The sequence below is a fragment of the Vicia villosa genome, unplaced genomic scaffold (genome assembly GCF_029867415.1).
Source record: "Vicia villosa cultivar HV-30 ecotype Madison, WI unplaced genomic scaffold, Vvil1.0 ctg.004319F_1_1, whole genome shotgun sequence".
In the NCBI taxonomy this organism is placed as follows: Eukaryota; Viridiplantae; Streptophyta; class Magnoliopsida; order Fabales; family Fabaceae; genus Vicia; species Vicia villosa.
Window position 1 is genome coordinate 65,791 of NW_026706411.1, and position 22,018 is coordinate 87,808.

The 22,018-nt window shown below is 32.1% G+C and overlaps 1 protein-coding gene across 1 annotated transcript; it reads right to left on the minus strand.

The window, feature by feature from the left end:
* Nucleotides 1–16,621: 16,621 nt before the first annotated feature.
* On the minus strand, nucleotides 16,622–17,556 carry LOC131641962 (uncharacterized). The gene has a single exon (XM_058912250.1). The coding sequence runs from the start codon at nucleotides 17,510–17,512 to the stop codon at nucleotides 16,622–16,624; it is 891 nt and encodes a 296-aa protein (XP_058768233.1). The 5' UTR covers nucleotides 17,513–17,556.
* Between the last annotated feature and the right edge of the window lie 4,462 nt (nucleotides 17,557–22,018).

The following is a 22,018-nucleotide window of genomic DNA, read 5'->3' on the forward strand; positions in this document are numbered from 1 at the left end:
GGCACACCACGTGTTTGATTAAATGCTTACGCATGACCTGGCACATGAATTGGATTATGGCTTATGGTCAGTGATGATTTGCAAATTTCCAATGAACATATCTCTTGATCCAAACCTCGGTTGGAGAAATGTCCAACTACAAAGTTGTTCATCCCCATGAGATGAACAACATTGGTGTTGACCCTCTTCTGAAATGATGCCAAATGCCACGTGTAAATATGCCACAAAGTCAGCTGTCCAGCCATTGCTAAAGTCTTCAAAATTTCTCTAAGTATCAAAGTTTCCTCTTTTAGAAATTTCATTTTTTAACTACTTTCCACATTTGGAAAGTTTTGGCTATCTCGTGATTTTATTTATTTTCTGACTTTTCTCGACTGATTCTTCACCAACACTCAAAATTGAGCAGTTGACTTTGACATTGACCAAAAAGTCAACTTTTCTTGATTTTCTTGATTATAGATGAATTTCCCGATTAATCCGTTTCTGATCTAATTCTCAACCAATTTTCAACCAAAGAAACTCCAGTGAATGATATTTCTTCAAGACAGCCATATTTCGCATCCACAATCATCTCCTGATTAAATCTTGACTAGAAAGTCAACAGGGTTGACTTTGGTCAAAAACCCTAATTTGAAAGCCCTGATGAATATGAGATTTGTATCTTTTATCAAAGCTTTGACTCGGAGAGAATGAAACCCTGATTTTAAGAGTATGCCCATGGAAATGATCCCCTTCAATAAGACCTCAGATCTGATTCTTCTTAACCAAGAATTTCCCCAACCTCAGCCTCTTTTTGTCAATTTTCTTGAGCAGTAACTGTGATATGGATGAATGTATTAGATGAATGACCTACATGAGGTATGTACATGAATGTGATATGAAAGCCAGTTGGGAATAAATAAGTGGGCAAATTTTGGGGTGCAACAGCTGCCCCTATTCAATCTTCTTGGACCTAAAGATATACTTCTATAGTTCTCCACCCTGACTTTAAATCATGGTTATGTCAATTTATCCATCAACAACCTTGTTGCTCACTACCATGTTGCCACTTGAACCTTGATCAAGTTAAACCCACACTTGAACCTAAATTAAATCCACTTGTTTCCTACCGCCTTATCCTACTTTAAAAGTCTAACAAGCTCTCAAGTATGGTTCTTCAACCATATTTGAATCCCTTTTCTTTCGAATTCATCCTTGAAGATTTATGTTTTCAAGTTTTGCAACTCTTCAACCACATTCAAAGAATAAATACCAATGCCAACATAATTGTATATTTAAGATGGTAAAATCTCCCTTCTTACCTTATCATAACTCAAATTATAATTAGAGGCCTATGTAGTCATTCCCTCATTACTACTAGTATCCATAATAAGAACCTCCACGTCAAACTGAATCTTCTCCGCCATAATTTCTGATATATCTAGGTCCTTACTCTTCCTCCCCTTTCAGGACTCACTATAAGAAATACACCTCTAGATGGTAAACTCTGATCCTCCATATTCCACTTCCCACATCATATAACCCTTCCTGTTTCTTGGGTAACAATTGAAGACACAATTCATAACCTCCCCATCAAGCTAAATTAGAATTATTTGATCAATATGCAAAGTTTTTCTGAACTTCAAAACTGGATATTCTTTGGGTTTCCTACTTTAAATATCCATAATTCAATAGGAAGTTTATTCAAGTGATTATAAATTTGTTGATCAAGTAAGCTACTTTGGCACCATCCTTACCATATAAACTTTATTTCCACTTTGCGGTCAAATGTGTTTATATCCCTTGATTACTGAAAAAATCATAAAGTGATTTGAAACAAAGGCTTCTACCACACATTTACCTTAAATCTCATAGCTTATTCTTGTCACGGAACCTTGAATAGATGATGATGAATGAACAACAACGTTGGAACCTTCTAAAATATATAAACTATATATTTTATACCTTTTAGTCATGATAGCTCCACCATGTGAAATCTTCAACACCCCATGTTTTACTCTAGTATTATAGTCTTAATCATCAAACATTCTTATGGATAATGAATTTTAGTTGATTTTTGGAACATACCTCACATTATGTAGAAGAAACTCGCGATCATCGAAAATTTTAAGTCTTGCCATACCAATACCAAGAACCTTGTAAGCTTTATTATCACAAAGGTGAACTACTCCACCTTTCTCCAGCTTTGAAGTCTCGATGTATTCTTTTCTTGGACACATGATATGAGAAACCTGATTCCATGAACCAATTTTCTTCAGTCTACAAACTTGGTACCTTTAATGTGCCGACACTGTCATTACTATCCTCATCTAAGGCAAAAGTAATTTGAAAAGATATATTCTTCATTTTCCTACAAATTAGGACAATCCTGTCATGAAGTGACCGAGTTTCTATAAAACAAATAATTTTAACCTTGAATTGCCAAACCTTTTGATTTTGGATACCCCTTTACACTCACTTCCTTTTATTGAGAAAACTTAAGCCTCTAGCATTATTGTCATTCTTCAAATATTTCAGTTTTGAAAATTCTTTGGACCTTAAAGCCGTATAGACTTCATCTAAAGTAATAGTACATTCCTTATCATAAAGAATGACACCCTTGAAGTGCTCAAAAGATCTTGGCAATGAGCATAACAATAGTAGATCTATGTCCTCATAATTAATATTCACCTCAATATTCTTTAGATCATCAATGCTCTTGTGAAATTATGCTAAATACTTCATTATGGATTTGTTTTCTATCATTCGGAATGAATATAATTGTTGTTTCAAACATAACCAGTGAGCCAAGGACTTGGTCATATACAATGATTCAAGCTTTGTCCACATCGAAGTCATAGTCTTCTCCTTGATGACTTACCTTAGAATTCTATCCTAGAGTCACAAGATAATGAAACGTTGGGCCTTATCCGACATCTCAATCTTCTCTTCTTATCTTAGGCGTGCAGCCAACGATGCCTCATCCTTAAATGCTTATATACCACAACCCAAAATAGTTATCTCCTAAACACTTCTCAGTGTCCCATTTATTACTTATAATGCTCACTTGTAAACGAAAAATCCTTTGTTGCCACTTGTTGTGAAAACTCTAACAATAATAGTGAAATAGTTGATAGGTTCAAACACACAAATCCCTCATTTAACTTTAATTTTAAATTCTCCTAGTAAATATGTGTGAGACAAAGAATAATGACAACAACAAATTGTCTCAAGAAACCAAAATACCCGATGATCAGTGTAAGCAAATATGCATCAAGCAAAAGGAAGATAAAAAATAATAACACAAATAAACTTGTTTACCCATTTCAATGAAATCAATATACTCTGAGGGGAGAAAAGCTCCCCGTTTCACTATACTTTCAAGAGTTTTATAGTAGATTACGAAAGAGTTACATGAAAATAGTGTCTCAACTTTCCAAGAACAAACAATATTTTCTATCAAGTGTTTCACAATCTCTTCAACTCTTTATATATAAATCACACTAGCTCAAGGTGCTTAGAAGTGTTTCTCAATCACCTTAGATACCTCCAAAGATTGCCAAAATTCCAAAAATACAATCTTAGGAATTTCTACCCTTACCTCTCTAAGTTTTCCATTGGATTGTCACCTAATCCCTTTGTCTTTTAGACTACATTCTAAAGGTTGTTTTTATAAAGCATTATAAAGATATTTATTCACAACGGTTAAAATCTAAGAGATCCATAAAGGGCTCAAACCCGTCAACGAATGGCTTCATGAATCGGAAAGACTAAGTGTAATACCAGCGAATCACCCAAACTAGATCGAATGCTCGAGGACTGTCCCTTATCCTAGACCCGATCCAATAGTTGTCGCCCGCCATCGGAGCTTTGCCACCATCGTGATTATAAGGCCAACTCTATCATTTATCCTCTGTCGTATCGCATCTCTGCAACTTCGATGTCCTTTCTTCGATCTTCATGTTGCTTTTCTGATTTCTGCTAATATAGTTTCTAGCCATCTTGAAATATGATTTTATTATCTTTATCACTTTAGGTTTATTAGAAAAAAAAGTTGACAAAGAGTACTTTCGTAAGACCAAAAATCAAGATTTTGGAAAATTAGAAATAATTCCATAAATTTATTCGGAAACTGGGTAGTAAATGATACTCATAATGTAAATGATATTCACGGTTTCAATATAAGAATCCCATGCTAAAACAACTAAGAAAATATTCAAAAGATAAAAAAAACTAAAAACGGAAATGCTAGATTTATTCTTTTTCATCTAAAAGTCATAAGAAAAGATTGAAGATTCAACAGTATAATTGATACTTATCACAATGGTTGTTTGAAGGTGTTTCAAATATTTTTTTGGCTTAAATATATTTCAATTCCTATTTAAAACAAGGTAAATTTTTAGATACACATGATAAGTAATTGGATTTCGGTACTTTTAGTGTAAATTGGTTAGATTTTAAATATTTTAAAATAAAATAATTGTAAAAATTGACTTGGCATTAAATAATAACATTTGATTGCACAAGAGTATGATACCCAACTAAACTCAAGAATACTATAGTGTTCACCATTAAAAACTCACAAATAAAAAGTTTGTATTGAAAAAGTAATCAAAAACATTAATTATAAGTTTTTAATGAAAAAACACATAATTTTCAAGTAATTTTTTTCTAAATCTAACTCTTATTTTGTGCTTTTGGAACACAAGTTAACCAAAAAAAAATTTACAATCTTTTACACTTATACTTTTTAATTAATTTTTAAATGGAAAAAATTGTAAATCATCACAACTATAATATATGAATGAACGGAGAAATTGTAAAAATTATAAACTATAATTTTTGACAAAAATTACAAATTTTCTAAACACACAACTGGCTAAATATCTAATACACAAAAATACTAAAATTATTGTAGTGAATAAACTTAAATTAACTCTCCTTATTTATATATTTTTTCACTTCTTTTTCTTCATATTACTCAAACTTAAAGTGGGGATTGGATAATTACCGACATTAACATAACACAAAGTACCTAAGAAATTTTAGTAGTAGTTTAAAAGTCTATTATAATTTATACGTTCAAAAGTGTAATACAAGTCCAATTTATATTCTCTAAATTATCCTTGTTCAAGTATATGAACATCTAGTGCTTAGAAGTATATGAACTGGATTCCGTTCTAGCATATTGCATTTTCTCAAAACTCTTTTCCTTTTTGGTGGAGTATGGTAAAAATTGATACTCCACTCTCCACCTACCATATATGTTAATCCGGAATATGAGTTCAAATGAACAGCTAAAATAGCTCATTAAAATGTCTAAGATAGTTGAACTTTTCTACTAACAAAGAACCATAAATATTTTGTGAATTGTCTTATTCACATTATTCCCTTTAGGAAAGAAACAAATATTACATCAAGATAGACATTTGAGTATTGGACAAATTGATTTTTGTAAGAATCTTATGAAGGGTTCAACTAACCAATCAAGTGAGGCTTGACAAGAGAAAGAGACATAATGTTTTTGTCACTTTACATAACGAATCATGAACATTCACTTATTTAACATCACCATTTTAAATATAATATTAATATTTTCAAATCAGCAGGTTTGACATTAAAAAGATTTACATTCAATGAACTTAAGTAACATCAAATTTTGTCCTAATTTTTTAATTTTGAAATCTTGCTGATGTAAAATTTTCTGACTCCTCATCTGGTACCCAAATTTCAAATGTTGTGAAATTGGTATAAGATGAGCATGAATCATCTACTGCCAAATAGATTCTACCATCTATTCTGCTTATAATCAACGGCTACAAAATTCTAAAAAATTCTAAAAGAAAAAAATTAAAATTAAAATGTTGTTTTTAAGAGAAACCAAAGGTGGGGATTGTGGCAGAAGAGAGAGCATCAGAGATATAATTGGAGAGAATCCATATACGATATAAGATATGTTTGGTTTAGCAACAACTTTTTCTATGTTATTTACGGTAAGTTTTCAAGTTTATGTAAAAGGTTTATTTTATTGCTTCTTAAAAATCACATATATAATGAGATAGAAATTATTCATTGATTATGATAATGCTTTACATGAAGTTTCATAGTAGAAGCATTGACATAGAATAGTTACAATATGTTTCTTCTATACAATCATAACTCCTAACAAACTTGATAACTACTATAAGTAACTACCTCTAACTATATTAACTAACAAGTAATTTGAGGAACAAATTAGCTTTCCCTAACATGAAGAGCCAATTAGTTAAATATAATAATCTTTATAAAAGAATAAACCATGTGCTAGACAACCTTTAAGTTATCTATATCAGGACTTGTGTGGCAAGTTTATGATGAGTAGTGGTGGGATTTGTATGGAATTGGCTCAACTTCTGTGTAATGAATGTGATATCGGATTTATTGGTTGTGAGGTGAATGAGTCTTCCAATGAGAGGTATGTATGTTGGGATGTTAGTGTAAGCATGGCTAAAGCCATGCATGAGTTTGATGGTAAGATTGACAGGTGTTGAAACGAATTTGGAGCCAAGTAATCTTGTGTTTGATATGATATTTAGGAAATATTTCCTTTGTCATAAAGTGATTCCCCATGTTGAATATGCTACTTCAAGACAAAGAAAGTATTTGAGTTGACCAAGATTTGTTATTTGAAATGTATGATGGAGGACTTTTTTTATGTGATCAAATTTCGTCATAGAATTTTCTACAATGATTATGTCATCTACATATACCAAAAGGATAGTGAATATGCTATCAGTCTTCTTGATAAATAGTGAGTGGTCTGAATTGGTTTATTTGTATTGTTGAGTAAGAAGGAGAGAAGTAAGCTTCTCATACCATTTTCGACTTGCTTGCTTGATACCATATAAGGACTTGAAGAGTTTACATACTTGGTTGGGTTTTGATGATGTGATTCCTTGTGGTAGTTTCATGTATACATCTTCCTGTAGGTTTCCATGAAAAAATGCATTGTTGACATCCAATTGGTGAATGAACCAATTGTTAATAATTTTCAATGCAATGACCAATCTGATGGTGGTCATTTTAGCTACATGAGAATAAGTATCAAAATGATATGGCCCTTTAATTTGGTTGTATACTTTGGCAACTAATCCGGCCTTAAATCTCTTTACTGATCCAGCTGCGTGAAATTTGAATTTGTATATCCACATGCATCCAACTGATTTGATGTTTGATGGTGCATCAATAATTTTCTAAGTGTCTGTTCTTTCAAGAGCTGACAATTGAACTTGTATGGTTTGATTCCAACACTCAAATTTACTAGCTTCAGCATAAGACTTTGGTTCATATAGAGTGTTAATGGACATGATGAAATGTGGGAGACAATGAAGAGTATGATAAATAATGGGTAATAAGATAATTAGTACGTGATGATGATTGATGATTTTGATTAGTGAATGGGTTGCACAAGTCTTTTTTGAGATGATATGGAGGTTGTTTGGCTCTTGTGAACTGTTTATGAACAAGTATGGTTTGATCAGTCAGTTCTGATTAGTTGATATATGTGACACTAATATGTGGTGGAATATCATTATCATCATACAATATAAGGGGTGGAGGTAAAGTAGTAGATTATGAATGTGATTATGTGTTGGTAATAGGTAAAGGTGTGTTGGTGATAGGTAAAATTTATGTTGTGGCTACATGTTTGATGGAAAATGAATGTTGAGGTTGGTCTGGTTTGTGATTTTGATAGACATGCCAATTTTTGGTAGTTGATTGGATGTTGGTAGGATATGGAGTTACATGTTCATGAAATGATAAGTGTCTTAAAACAAATATCTTTTTTGTGTAAAGATCAAGGATGACACTTCCTTTGAATCCCGCCTTGAATCCCAAGAAAACAACTTTTCTAGATCTAGGGTCTAGTTTAGATATGTGGGATTGAATGGTGGTTGCATAAACAAGACAACCAAATACTTTGAAATCTTGGGTATTAGGAGTTTTGTCAAAAATAATGTGGTAAGGTGATATATTTTGGAGTACTGGCAAGGATATTCTATTCATGATGAAGACTCCATGTTGAAGGGCATACAACCAAAATTGTTTGGGAAGTTTGAATTGGTAAATAACGGTTCTTCCTATATTAAGTATATGTTGGTGCTTTCTATTCACTCTTCTATTTTGCTGTGGTGTTTCTGCACATGTAGAATTGAGTCATGATGAACTCATGGCCATTGTCATTTCTGACTACTTTAGGTGTTATGTTTTATTGGTTTTCTATCATTGTGAAAAAGGCTTTGACATTAGTAGCAACATCAACTTTGGATTTTAAACAAATAATCCAAGTGAATCTACTATGATCATCAAGAATGGTGAAAAAATATTTCTGACTGTGAACAAATTGAGTGGAAAAAGGCCCCAAAATATCAAAGTGTAATAGTTCATATTTGGATTTATTGCGTGAATTATTGGTTTAAAAGGGAAATTTCTTTTATTTGGCAAAATGGCATATATCACCAATAGTTGTTTTATCATGAGAGATCTAGGGATACAAATGTGTCATGTGTGTCATTCTATTAATAGATAAATGGCCAAGTCTAAAATGCCATAAGGAAGATAAAGTAATTGACACACTATAATTTAATACATTAACTGTATTAACATTTTCAGGAATTTATGAAGGTTGGTCTGGTATGTGGTGTTGGGAACCATTTGCAACTGGTATAACCCATTCACTTGCTCAACCAAACTAATCATCTTCAACTTCTTCATATCTTGTATATGACATGAATTTGTGGTGAAATGAACTTTACAAGCTAAATATTGACACAATTTAGAGATAGAAATTAGGTTTAATCAAGTTCTGGTGAATATAAAACATTGGTAATGTAAATTTATGGTGAAAATTGAAAATTACTAGTTTAATGAACAAGGAATGAACTGCCATTAGGCAAATGAACTTTGATGGTTTTAATCTATGAAATGATGTAAAACAAAATTGAGAAAAACAAATGGGGTCATTGGCTCCTGAATCAAGGGGAAACACATTAGATTTGTTACTTACTTAACACGCAATAAGACTAGAGATACCTGATTGATGAGGCTTAACTGATGAATGACTAGAATGAGAATAAATGGAAGTGCTTGAAACAATGTTATGTCCCGCTGAAGGAGTCAAATTTGCTTGTTGAAGAAAGCACATAAGTTGATCATATTTCTCTTGAGTGAAACTAGAAGCATTGGTTTCTTGCTGATTGAGGTCTGAAGTGGAATTAGGTTATTGAGAATTATTTGTGAAGATATTTCATGAATGTGAAGATGAATAAGGTTTGTTCATATTAGTATGACCGTTCATTTGGTAATAAAATTCCACTGTGTGACCATATCTATGAAAGTGAGTGCATTATTTGGTATTCTTTTTGCCATAATTCATGCCTTTACCTCAACCATAACTTTTCTTGGCATGATAAGCATTGGTAAGAATGGAATCATCAGTAATAGGTGAAAAGTTGCAATTACTTTCTTCTTAAGCTACTAAATAATACACCTTGTTGATAGATGGTAAACAATCCATTAACAAGACTTTAGTTTTTACCATAGAGAACTGGTCATTCTATCTAGTAAATAATTGAATGACTTGGTCCTCAATAGTGTAATTTCTTATTGATCACCTATGTAAGGGTGAGGAAATGTACAAGAAGGAATAGGTTGATATGTAGTAATTTCATCCCAAATTGCTTTCATCTATATGAAATATTCAATAACAGACTTTGAACCTTGTTTCAAGTTGTTCAATTGAAACTGACTATTAGCTATACAAACTATATAGGTATAAAACCGGTCGAACCAGATCATTTAAGCCCCTGTTCACATTAGTATTTCTTTTAGTCCTTTCTACTAAAATATCATTGTTTTTTTTCATACCATCCATTAGTCCTTTTACATGAAAGATCTCATTCCCTACTTTAAAAATAAGCCCATGTTCATATTTTTCTCCTGTTTTTGTACAAGCCTACCACATTTACTGATATCACACTGATATAAGTGGGAGAACATCAGTATAACATTGATATTCAGCCACTCTAGTCCAGTTCTATATATCAACCAATTCTATTATAAAAAATAGATAAGTCTTAATCTTTGCAACCCAACTCAACCATTTCACAGATAAATTTGCTATAGCCATTAATAGTTTACAATAATATTGCCGAGGGAAGAGACATTGCAGAAACTCATCAAAATTGGAATTGATATCACACTAATATTGTTGTATTTTCTATTTTGTTCTTTCTGCAGATTGAAAACAATGTGGGACGTGTGTGTGTGGCTTGAAATGAAAGCCTGAAATATTTATTTATTTTTAATTTAAAAATCTCAAAATGACGTCGTTTTGAGTAAAAGAAAATTTAAAAAAAAAAAAGCAATTGAACCACCGGTTCACAAAAACCACTGATTTTCCCGGTTCGCACCGGTTTGCACCGGTTCAAACCGGCTTCCTCCAGTTTAATGACACGGGCGATCCAAGAAGCGAACCCAGCCGGTTCCCGATCCGACCGGCCGGTTCGGTCCGGTTTTTACAACACTGGAAAAATAGACTAAAGTTTAAGGTATGAGAATCTCGTACCTCATTAAAAACCTTATTAAAAATATTTAATGAGATAAAATCCTGAAGGGTAAAAAAAGATACAAAAATAATACAATGAATCAAGCATAAATATTCAAATCAACAAAATCTATACAAATGTAAAATTAGCTTATTATGATTGAAATCATTCTAAATAGAATGGGGAAAGTTATTCCACTTAATGAGGCTAGTAATAAATAAAGCAATGTTGGCCATTTTTTTAGCACAACAATTCCTCTATGTAAAAATGTGAGTGAATTTAAAATTCATTTGAGAAAGAAGAAGCATGTAATTCATCAATCTGTTTTGAAGAGTATAAGGAATACCTTGAGGTTGCTTGAAAACCAAGATAACAAGTTATGAATTTGTTTCTAGCTGTAAACAATGACAACCTTTATCAAAAGCAAATTTAATAGGTAAAACATCTCTCATCAATTCAACATGGAAATCAAAGGAAATGTCAATTGGAAGCATAAACACCTAAATAATTAGCTTCATAGTCTCTAAAAACACCTTTATGGGCTACAATGTCAGGACTACCGCGTTCTACTCCATCTTAGTTGCATTTTATTCTAGATATTATAGGAGAGTTCCATAAAATATTTGTGATTTTAGGAACTTTAGGAGGATGAATATTTACATCAAAAGCCTTAATAATCTCAAATTGTGCCATGTTAGGAGCAATGAAGAATGTTTGTAAATTTTTAACTGAGGGAGGCGTTAGATAAAGTAGAATTGATTGCATATCTAAAATCTATTTTCTTACCTTGAAACTTGAAATTTCCCTACAAAAAAAAAATAATGTTAAATATGTTAGTAATGTCACTCTAGATGACAAGCTTGCACTGGCCAGACCAAGATTTATCACAAGAGTTGAGTATATTCTACATAGAACTAGTGTCAATAAGAATACTAATGATATTATACAACAAACTCCAAAGTTGCTGAGCATAAAGACACATAAAAAATTATGTAAAGACAATTCCAAGTTAATACCACAAAGATCACATTTGAAAATAATGACACAACCTCTAGAGCAAAGGTTGTCATTAATCGGTAACTTATTATGAATTGGTCACCAAATAGTGATAGACTTAGACTATGGAGTATCTTTATGCCAAGTTATTTTGGCCAAGGATACATTTGACCAGGAGGACTTTGAAATTTATAATCTTCTTTAAAATTGAAAGAGTTGTTGACGCTATGAATCCAAACAAGCTCGTTAGGAAATTTAACCTTAGGAATAATTTGAAGTTGCCTCTGCATCCTGTAGTTTACCTGTTTATGTTTTGTTTCTTGTAAATTTAGTTTTTGTTTTATTTGTCACAATTGAGTCTCCTTACATAGTTCCACATTCCAGGGTTAAGTGCTTAATCAATTTTACGTATGCATAAATTAAACTATTTGATTATAATATTAGTGATATGTTAGAAACACATTTGAGAATGATTTATGTTCTGCTAAGTATCGAATTAAAATATCAATTCTTTTTATTAAACTTTTGAAAATATTAAAATGTGATTTGAATCACAAGGATGGATGACTTGAATCACACTGTTTGTGAAAAATCAGAATTTTGCTTCAATAGGTCTGATTCGAATCACATGAGTGTCTGACTCGAATCAAACATAGTTTTGAAAATAGAATTTTCCCTCTTTGAGTTTGATTTAAATCACAAAAATGCATGACTCGAACCATAGAGGTTTGTTTCGAATCATAAACATGCTTGATTAGAATCATAAATATGCTTGACTCGAATCAAAGTCTGGCAGCAAATTTTAGATTTTGGTTCTGAAATCCATATTCGAATCACATATCTTGTTGACTCGAATCATAAAAGTTTTGATTAAATTTATGGAAGTTTATCACATATCTTAATTCAAATAATTCACTCTTTTGACTCAACTCATACTTCTTGCTTGTTACTCGAATCAAATAGTATTTCTCTCTCATTTTTGTGCCTTATCTCTAGCAAATATATAAATCATTTTCCTCAAAATCTCTCATAATCTTTCTATGATTTAGAACTCACAACACACATTTTCTCTCAAACTTTCAAAAAAAGTATTCTTAATTTTATTTTGAGTTTGCAACCAAAATATCTTCATCTTTGACCTCTTGCATCATCCATTGTTGTTTGGATTAAGTTCTCATCTTAGGGTATGAGATCAGTGTGATGAGGACTGTTTTGTGATTAAAGTTTTGTGAAGATTTCTTGAATATTTTAGTATTGACATTTGAGTGTGGTTGGTGCGGAGATTCACAATCCATCAGAAAAAGAATGAGATTCTTCTTTGCAAGAATACTTTGGAAGCTACTTTAGAGCTGTGTGGTAGCTACTATAGACAAAGTTGGAGTTTTCCTCATCTTCGGACAATTCAAAAGGCTCAAGGAACCAGTAGGGCTGAGAAAAGTTCATTGCAGAACAGAAGCTTGAAGCAAAATTTTTGAAGACAGAAGATTGAAGTCAAAGTCGAGTAAAGATTTTGCAAGAATTCAGTGTCAAAAGTTATGTTTAGTCAAATGGGGTTTGAATCAAAGATATTTATTTTCAACATTATCTCGAAGTGTGTTTGTACTGAATGAATCAGTATAATTTTGTCAAAATCTTAGTGTAAGAACAATAAATTTTCAATGGGCAACCATTGAAGAGTGGAGTAGGCAAAAGCGAGGATAAATTGTTGAACCACCATAAATTCTACTATATTCCCTCTCTCTCTCTCTCTCTCTCCCATTTTGTTTAAGATTGCATGTTTAGATTTAATGTTTTCTTTTAATCGCATGATATTAAGGTTTACTTTGTTGATAGTGATTTCGTAAATAAGTTTTAGGTTTTGTTAGATTAAGACTCTAAAACTTTCTTAACACTAAAAATTGTAATGTCATATTTTTGTGGCATAGGGGCTACTGCCATCGGAGCTTGGCGCAAGAGAAAGTTCTTTAAGATGGTTGGTGTTTTCATGGTGTGCAAATTTTTTATATTGTTTTGGTAAAGCACAAAAAAAGGTTGAAGACACAAAAGAGAAGATGAGCAATTGGTGCAATGTATATATATATATATATATATATATATATATATATATATATATATATATATATATATATATATATATATATGAGGAGGGTTATATTTACTTCAGGAGTAAGTTATTATAACTTACTCCAAATCTAAACCATTGATTCTTCTCAATCTAATGGTTAAAAATAATAAATGATAGTTTTCTCTCTCCACATTTAGTTACTTATTATTTTTAACCACTAGATTGAAAAGAATCAATGGTCTATATTTGGAGTAAGTTATAATAACTTACCCTCCTCTCTCTCTCTATATATATATATATATATATATATATATATATATATATATATATATATATATATATATATATATATATATATATATATATATATATATATGGCATATCATATAAGGATGCCTTCTTATATGAGAATGAGAGAATGAATCTGAACATTAGATTTTAAAATAAATGGTGGAGATTATGTGTGAATCTTTTTTCTCTCTCTCCTACATCATTTTAATAATGGAGGAGAGAGAAAAAATATTCACACATAATCTCCACCATATATTTTAAAATCTAATGGTTCAGATTCATTCTCACATTCTCATATAAAAATGACATTTTCATATGATACGCCCTCATATATAGAGCATATCATATGAGAATGCCTTATTTATATGAGAATGTGAGAATGAATCTGAACCATTAAATTTTAAAATAAATGGTGGAGATTGTGTGTGAATCTTTTTTATCTCTCCTCCATTATTAAAATAAAAGATGTAGGAGAGAGAAAAAAAATTCACACATAATCTCCACCATTTATTTTAAAATCTAATGGTTCGGATTTATTCTTACATTTTGATATAAAAAGACATTGTCATATGATATGCCCTTAATATATATATATATATATATATATATATATATATATATATATATATATATATATATATATATATATATATATATATATATATATATATATATATATATATATATATATATATATATATATATATATATATATTAAAAAAAGGCCTATGTGTGTCACTATTAGATTGAACATAAAGTGAATATGATCTTGACACTTCAATAAAACTGATTCTATTGCTGCAATGGGGGTGTGTAGAAAGGGACAATGGGACCTAGTTAAATACAAGTTTATGGGTTATGTACCGTTGAAGGGGTTCAGAGGGATCCACCCCACGTTTTTCTTTATATTTTGCAGTGAAACAATAAAGCAAACTATGGTATAGTATTACTGGGGGACGATTATTTGATCAAAGTCAGGTTTAATGAGTGTGCCTGGAGTTTTAGGACACTAGCATGTACGAAAGGAACATTATGGATCTTGCTTTCAATGTTGGTGAATTTGGTTAAGACAATATAGACCCAGTGATTGAGAAAAGATTGTTTGTATATTTGTTATGAGAGCATGTGATCATACGGTTTCTTTGGAATGGAAATCAATAGAAATGGATGCATTCTTTCAAAAGAAGTAGGTAGTTAGAATCACACAACTTTTGTCACTTGTAGGGATCGATCCCCCACATGGTATACAACATAAATCCAACATTTGATTACATTGTCCCTATGCTTGCCACCTTGAGATAGACCTATATATCGGAGTTAATCCTATGTTTTCACGAGCGCATCAAACACTTGGAGATTAACTTCCACTTGTTTGAGAGAAGTTATAAGCTGGTTTACTCAAATTGACGTCTATTTCTTCCAAGGAACAAATTATGAATTTTTTTTTCCTAACCACTCTTATCTCAACCATTTCACTTACTCTTATCCATTGTTGGGGATGATGAACATCTATCCTCCAACTTGTGGGGGGTAACTCTCAATGAGAAAGAAGAAGAATCAATTACAAATTAGTTATACTAATAACTAACTTGTTACTGACGCTTTCCACTTAAAGTATGCTTGTTAGTTACTTAGAAGTGAAATTTTCTATTATTAGAATGTGTTCGTTAGGAGTTGTTTAGAGATTTCTAGAGTTTATCATCATGTTGCTAGAAATAGATAACATACACTCTCCCTCTACTATAAATAGTCATTGTAATCATTCACTCAAACTTAAATGAAGTGTATCACTTTGTTCATAATAAATTCTCTCTAAACACAACTATTTGTATTTCTAATACATCCGAAAGATTAGTGTTAGTTTGAAAAATCAACTTAAACTCACTCTCCATATTTATATTAATTTGTCTTTTTTTTTCCCTTCAAAATACTTAAAAATACTTAATAATATGGAACTTGGATGATTATCCACTTTAACACGAAAAGTACCAAAGAAAATTTAAGAGTTCGAAAGTGTATTACAATTTTAATTTATAAGAATATCTTGACATGCATGTAGTGCTTAGAAGTATATGAACCTTATTCCATTCCAGCATATTGCATTTTCTTAAAACTTATTTCTTTTTCTTGGAGTATGGTCAAAATTGATACTCCACTCTCCATCAACCATATATATTAATGCGGAATATGAGTTGAAATGGGCAGCTACAATAGCTCATGAATAAAGAACCATAAATATTTTGTGTATTGTCTCATTCTCACTACCCTCTTTAGGAAAGAAACAAGTTTTACATCAACATAGACAATTGAGTATTTCTCTAGGATAAATTGAACTTAACAAGAATCTTGTGAAGGGGTTCAGCTAACCAATCAAGCATATAAAGCCATATGCATATAGCATTAGTCAACATCATTATTTACAAATAACTAGCAACTAATGTTGAGTAATGAGGTGAACATGACTGAAACTAAAAGTAACTAGAAAGTAGAAACATTAGAGAAAAAATAGTACTAATTGATAATAATTCTAATTACATTAATTTTAATTCTAATTATAATCTCCACTAATATCTCACAATATTTACATATCAGTAATCTTTTCTTTTTCATCTCTACATCCTCAAAGTTACATCATTTATGCACTGACTATCCTAATTAGCCAAACTTTCGAACTAGCTATTCTAATGAATCAGATCTAAAGAATTTAGTGCTGTGAAAGAATTCCAAGAAGAGTCATCCTAACATCAATCAAACATTTATACAAATCTCTTACTCTTTCCTCAATAACCTCAACCATATCCTCCAATTCTTTGCACCTTTTCTTCAATCTCTCAACACAACATTTCATCTCTTTTTCCTTCTTCATCTGTTCCTTCAATTCTCTAGCTGCATCCACTGTCTCCTGCAACTTCTTCCCATCAACACTTGCTTCTGCTTCTTTTGTCAACTCTTGCAACAATCTCAACCATGAAGAACTTGTAGGCTGAGAAAGTTTCATTACCGGCAAATTTCTACTTTTTGAATCAAATGACAAACCAAGTTCAAGAAACCTTAAACACATCAATGTCATAGCCTTAGAACCGCACATAATCTCACTTATATCAGTTCCATGATGACATAGTCTCTGCCTTAACAAATCTTCCAATGCTTTCCTTGATCTCTTTTCTACACTTTGACATAATGATGAATTCAAATGTTCCAATGCACGTTTTGTTGCAACTTTATTTGGCTTTCGATTAGAATTATTATCAACTAAATGTACTACAACTTTTAATGTATCTACATAGTGATTGATATTCTCAATTTTTTCTACAAAATAATTGCATACATCAAGAATCTCAACATTGTCTTCTAAGTACTTATCAACATCTCCACGATCAAAATCATCTCTATACGAAATTTTGACTAGTGAATCCAATACAATTTTCTGAGTTTTGATGGCAGCATCAAGCAATTGAGCCAACTTAATTTCCCCATCAAGGGTGTCAAGTTCAGCCGTGAGTTCTCGGTCGAACCAGGTTTTTTGTGGCATAGGGGCTACCGCAGCCGGAGATTGGCGCAAGAGAAAGCTCTTTAGGATGGTTGGTGCTTTCATGGTGTGCAAATTTTTTTATTTTGTTTTGGTAATACACAAGAGAAGGTTGAAGACACAAAAGAGAGATGACCAATTGATAATGTGGTGGTGCAATGTATGCATATATATAGAGAAAGATGAATAAGCATTTTAATAAATGGAATGTGTCACTATTAGATTGAGGTGAATATGATTTTGACACATGAATAAAATTGATTATAGCTGCAATGGAGGTGTGTAGAAAGGGACAACGGGTACCTAAATAAATACAAGTTTATTGGGTTGTGTACCGTTGAAGGGGTTCATAGGATCCACTCATCCATTTTCTTCTTTTGTTTTGCAGTGAAACAATAAAGCAAACTACTGTTTATTATAGTATTGGGGTGATTATTTGCTTAAGTGAGCTGTTATGAGTATGCGTGGAACTGCAGGACACTAGCACGTACGAAAGGAACATTATTGGTTTTGCTTTCAATGTTGATGAATTTGGTTAAGACAATATAGACCCAATGATTGAGAAAGAAATAAAATATTGTTTGTATATATTATTATGAGCATGTGATCATAAGGTTGCTTTGGAATTGGAAATCAAAAGAAATGGACGCATTCTCACAAAAGAGGTAGGTAATGAGAGTCACACAACTCTTGTCATTGTAGGGATCGATCCCCCACATGGCATACAACATAAATCTAACATTTGCTTATAATGTCCCTCTACTTGCCACGTTGAGATCCACCAATATATTTGAGGTGGTTAAATGAAAATTTGTCATATTTATTTTATGGTTAATACCTATTTTACCCCTGTTATATGAGATCTGTTTGAAAAACTCTCTCTGCCAAAAAAAAGTTGTAATTATTGCCTTAATAAATTTTAAAAGTTTTAATTTGTACCTTTAGCCAGTCACATCATCCAAAATGCTGATTTGTCATTTTTTTTTTAAAGTTTGTAATGAGTTGTTATTCCACCTCATTTAATCAACAGAGATAATGACCTTATTACCCTTACCTCTTACACCATTAAAACACATATTTTTGTGACATTTTTTCGTTTCATTTCAAACCCTACTTTTAAGGTTCTTAAATCTATTCATCTTCAACCTTGTCAAACCCTACTTTGGCATTTGGTGTGGTGGAGACTGAGACAAAAGAAAGCTGGAGATGGTTTATGCAATTGCTAATGGAAGACATTGGAGTTGGGAGAAAGTATGTTTTTATTTCAGACCAACAAAAGGTATAAAGTGTCTTTCTTATTCATTTTTATGTTAAACTGCTTATAGAGTTTTACTAATGTTAGATGCTTCTTTTGTTATGTGTGTTGCTGGTTTTAGGGGCTTGTTAGTGTCTTTGAGGAAATGTTTGAGTAAATTGAACATAGGGTCTGCCTCTGACACTTGTATGCAAATTTCAAGAAGAAATTTGGTGGTGGAGCTGCCATTAGGGACCTTTTAATGGGGGCTGCAAAGGCAACATACTTTCAGGCTCGGGAGAAGAAGATGAATGAGCTTAAACAACTTGATAAGAAGACATGGGATTGGCTGATGGGAGTGCCAACCAAACTGTGGTGTAAGCATTCATTTTCATTTTACCCTAAGTGTGATGTTTTGATGAATAACTTGAGTGAATCATTCAATAGTACCATATTACAAGCTAGGTATAAACAAATACTCAATATGGTAGAATGGATTAGGAACTATATGATGAATAGGATAGCTAATAGTATTGTGAAGTTTGATAAGTGGAAGCACAATGTCATGCCCAATCCTAGGAAAAGGCTTGATAAGGAAACTCATTTAAGTGGAGAATGGCTGCCTATATGGGGCAGTGGTGATTTGTGGCAAGTCCATCACCCATATAATGGATTGCAATTTGTTGTTAATCTTGGGGAAAAAAACTTGCACTTGTTGCTTTTGGGATCTTGTGGGCATACCTTGTAGGCATGTTGTTTCTGCATTGTGATATCAGAATTTAGATCCTGAGAAGTATGTTGACCCTTGTTACATGAGAGAAGCTTACATGGCATGTTATGAAAACAATGTGAGTCCAATAAATGGCATGGACATGTGGCTTACTGTGGATGCTGAAGACTTGTTACCACCACAATACAAGAACGGACCTGGAAGGCCTAAGAAATTGAGGTTTAGAGAGTTGGATGAGAGTGGTTCAAGGATGAGGAGGATAGGTGTAGCATATAGATGCACAAAGTGTGACAAATTTGACCATAATTCTAGGAAGTGTCAAGCTAAGGAGCAAGATCCTAATGCACTAGAGAGAAAGGTATTGTGTTCGTGTCTTTGTTTACAATGTTGTTGATACATTTATATGATTCTTATATTTGTTACTTAATAATGCAGAGAAAGACTCCCAAGACCAAAGTCTCTAAAAAATATGATGGAAATGGACATCAAGAAACTACTACAAATGTTGATGGAGGTGGGAGTGTTGCTGGTGGACATCAAGAAACTGCTATAAATGTTGATGGAGGTGGGAGTGTGGCTGATGGACATGTGGAAGAAGACCCAGAGATGGATGCATTGTTGAATGATATGATGACTCTTTATGAAGAACAACAATCACAAGTTGACAACCCCACACAACCAACTGCTATGCAACCTCCTGCATCACATGAAACACAACTTGCTGCAATGAATGAAACACCCCATGCTGCTACTAATGTCAAAAAATCTTCTACTAAGAAAAAGGTCATGACTGGAAAGCCATCAAGAAAGAGGGTCAGTGAAAGATTGAAAGAAGTGAAAAATGCAAAAAGACATGGTGGGCCTGGATCAAAACCCGATGCACCTTTAACCATTGATGATGAAGATGGTGGTAGTACATCAAAGAAGATCTCAAAGAAGAAGTGGAAGGGCATTGCTAGGCACATGACTCAGTAGTTATCAGCATTTTGAAAAATTTATGTGTTATTTTCATTTTGATAAGCATATAATATGTACTTTTGTAACTTTGAATTATTCTATGTGATGCACATAATGTGCACATAGTTTGCTTAAACACATAATGTGTATTTTTGTAAATTTGCTTATCAGAACATATTAACTTTCACTTCACTTTGGTATCAATCCAAGATGTTAATTATGTATCATTCAATTAGTTCTTCTTTTAAGTTATTTTCTGTCATCATTCCAACATACTTTCATGGCCTAATTTATCATAACAAAGCTCATAAGAGTAATATCAGAGCAAAGCTCATAAGAGTAATATTAAAACATAACTTACAACTTCATATAACATAAGCAATTACAACAACTTCTCATTTGACTTTTTTTTGTCAGATGAACATAAGAAGGAAATTAAAACATAAGTTACAGCTACTCCTTGAACTTATTTTTTACATGAACTAAGTAAGAAATGAACCCACATACAAATAAACCCAACTAAAACATAATTCATCTTCTTTTTTAACCCATCAATCTTTTCCTCAATGGCTTCCATCTTGAATGCAATATCTCTCTCAATTTTCCTAATCATTTCTACTGAACCTACATCCGGATCGCTAAAATCTCTTTCACCGGAAATTTCATCATCCCAAAGAAATGCGTTGCAGTCATCTCCTTTACCCCAAAACTTACACTTCTAGTATTTTCTCCCCGGATTTGCAACCGATTTTGAAACAAACAATTTCATAGAGACATTGTGGCCATATTTGGGAGTTACTCTACCATTTGAAGATAATCTTGAGTTGGAAGAAATTGGTTGACTCATGTTACTGGAATTGAGAGACCAAACGAGATGCATAAAACGAGCAAATGTGAAGAGGAGAAAACAAGCAGCTTCAGAGAAAAGGGAAGAAGATGATGATCGAAAAAATGGGTTAGGGCACACAAAAATCCGTGTTTTAATGGTGTAAGAGGTAAGGGTAATAAGTTCATTATCTCCGTTGATTAAATGAGGTGGAATAACAACTCATTAAAAATTTAAAAAAAAAAAATCTGCCAAATCAGCATTTTGGATGATCTAGCTGCCTAAAGGTACAAATTAAAACTTTTAAAATTTGTTAAGGCAATAATTGCAACTTTTTTTTTTTGCAGGGGGTTTTTCGAATACACCCCATATGGCAGGGGGCAAAATAGTATTTTCTCCCCAGCATAGCTTCTTGTTGACATTGAAAGCTATTAATCTCACCCAATAAACTTGATGATTAATTAAAAATTAATAGATTTTAAGTGAAAGTTTAAAGACTGATATTATTAAATTGAAAAAGAAACCTTGAAATAATGAATTCCTATTATTAATGAATGAATATTACATTTCTTAATACTCCATCCGTCTCATAATAAGTGTCTTATTTGACTTTTGCGCGATTTTTACGAAAATGATTAGATGTGTTTGTTATACCCCAAAATTTGCCCGCATCTTTTTTCAAGAAAACTCCAATCTGAAAATTAAGAGTCTCATATAATCATGGATTTTTATTTCAACAAATATCCTGACATATGAAATACTTAGTTTTTAGAATTTTTCTTATACAGTAATTTGGCTTGCAGTTGAATTTATTCTTACGCAAAC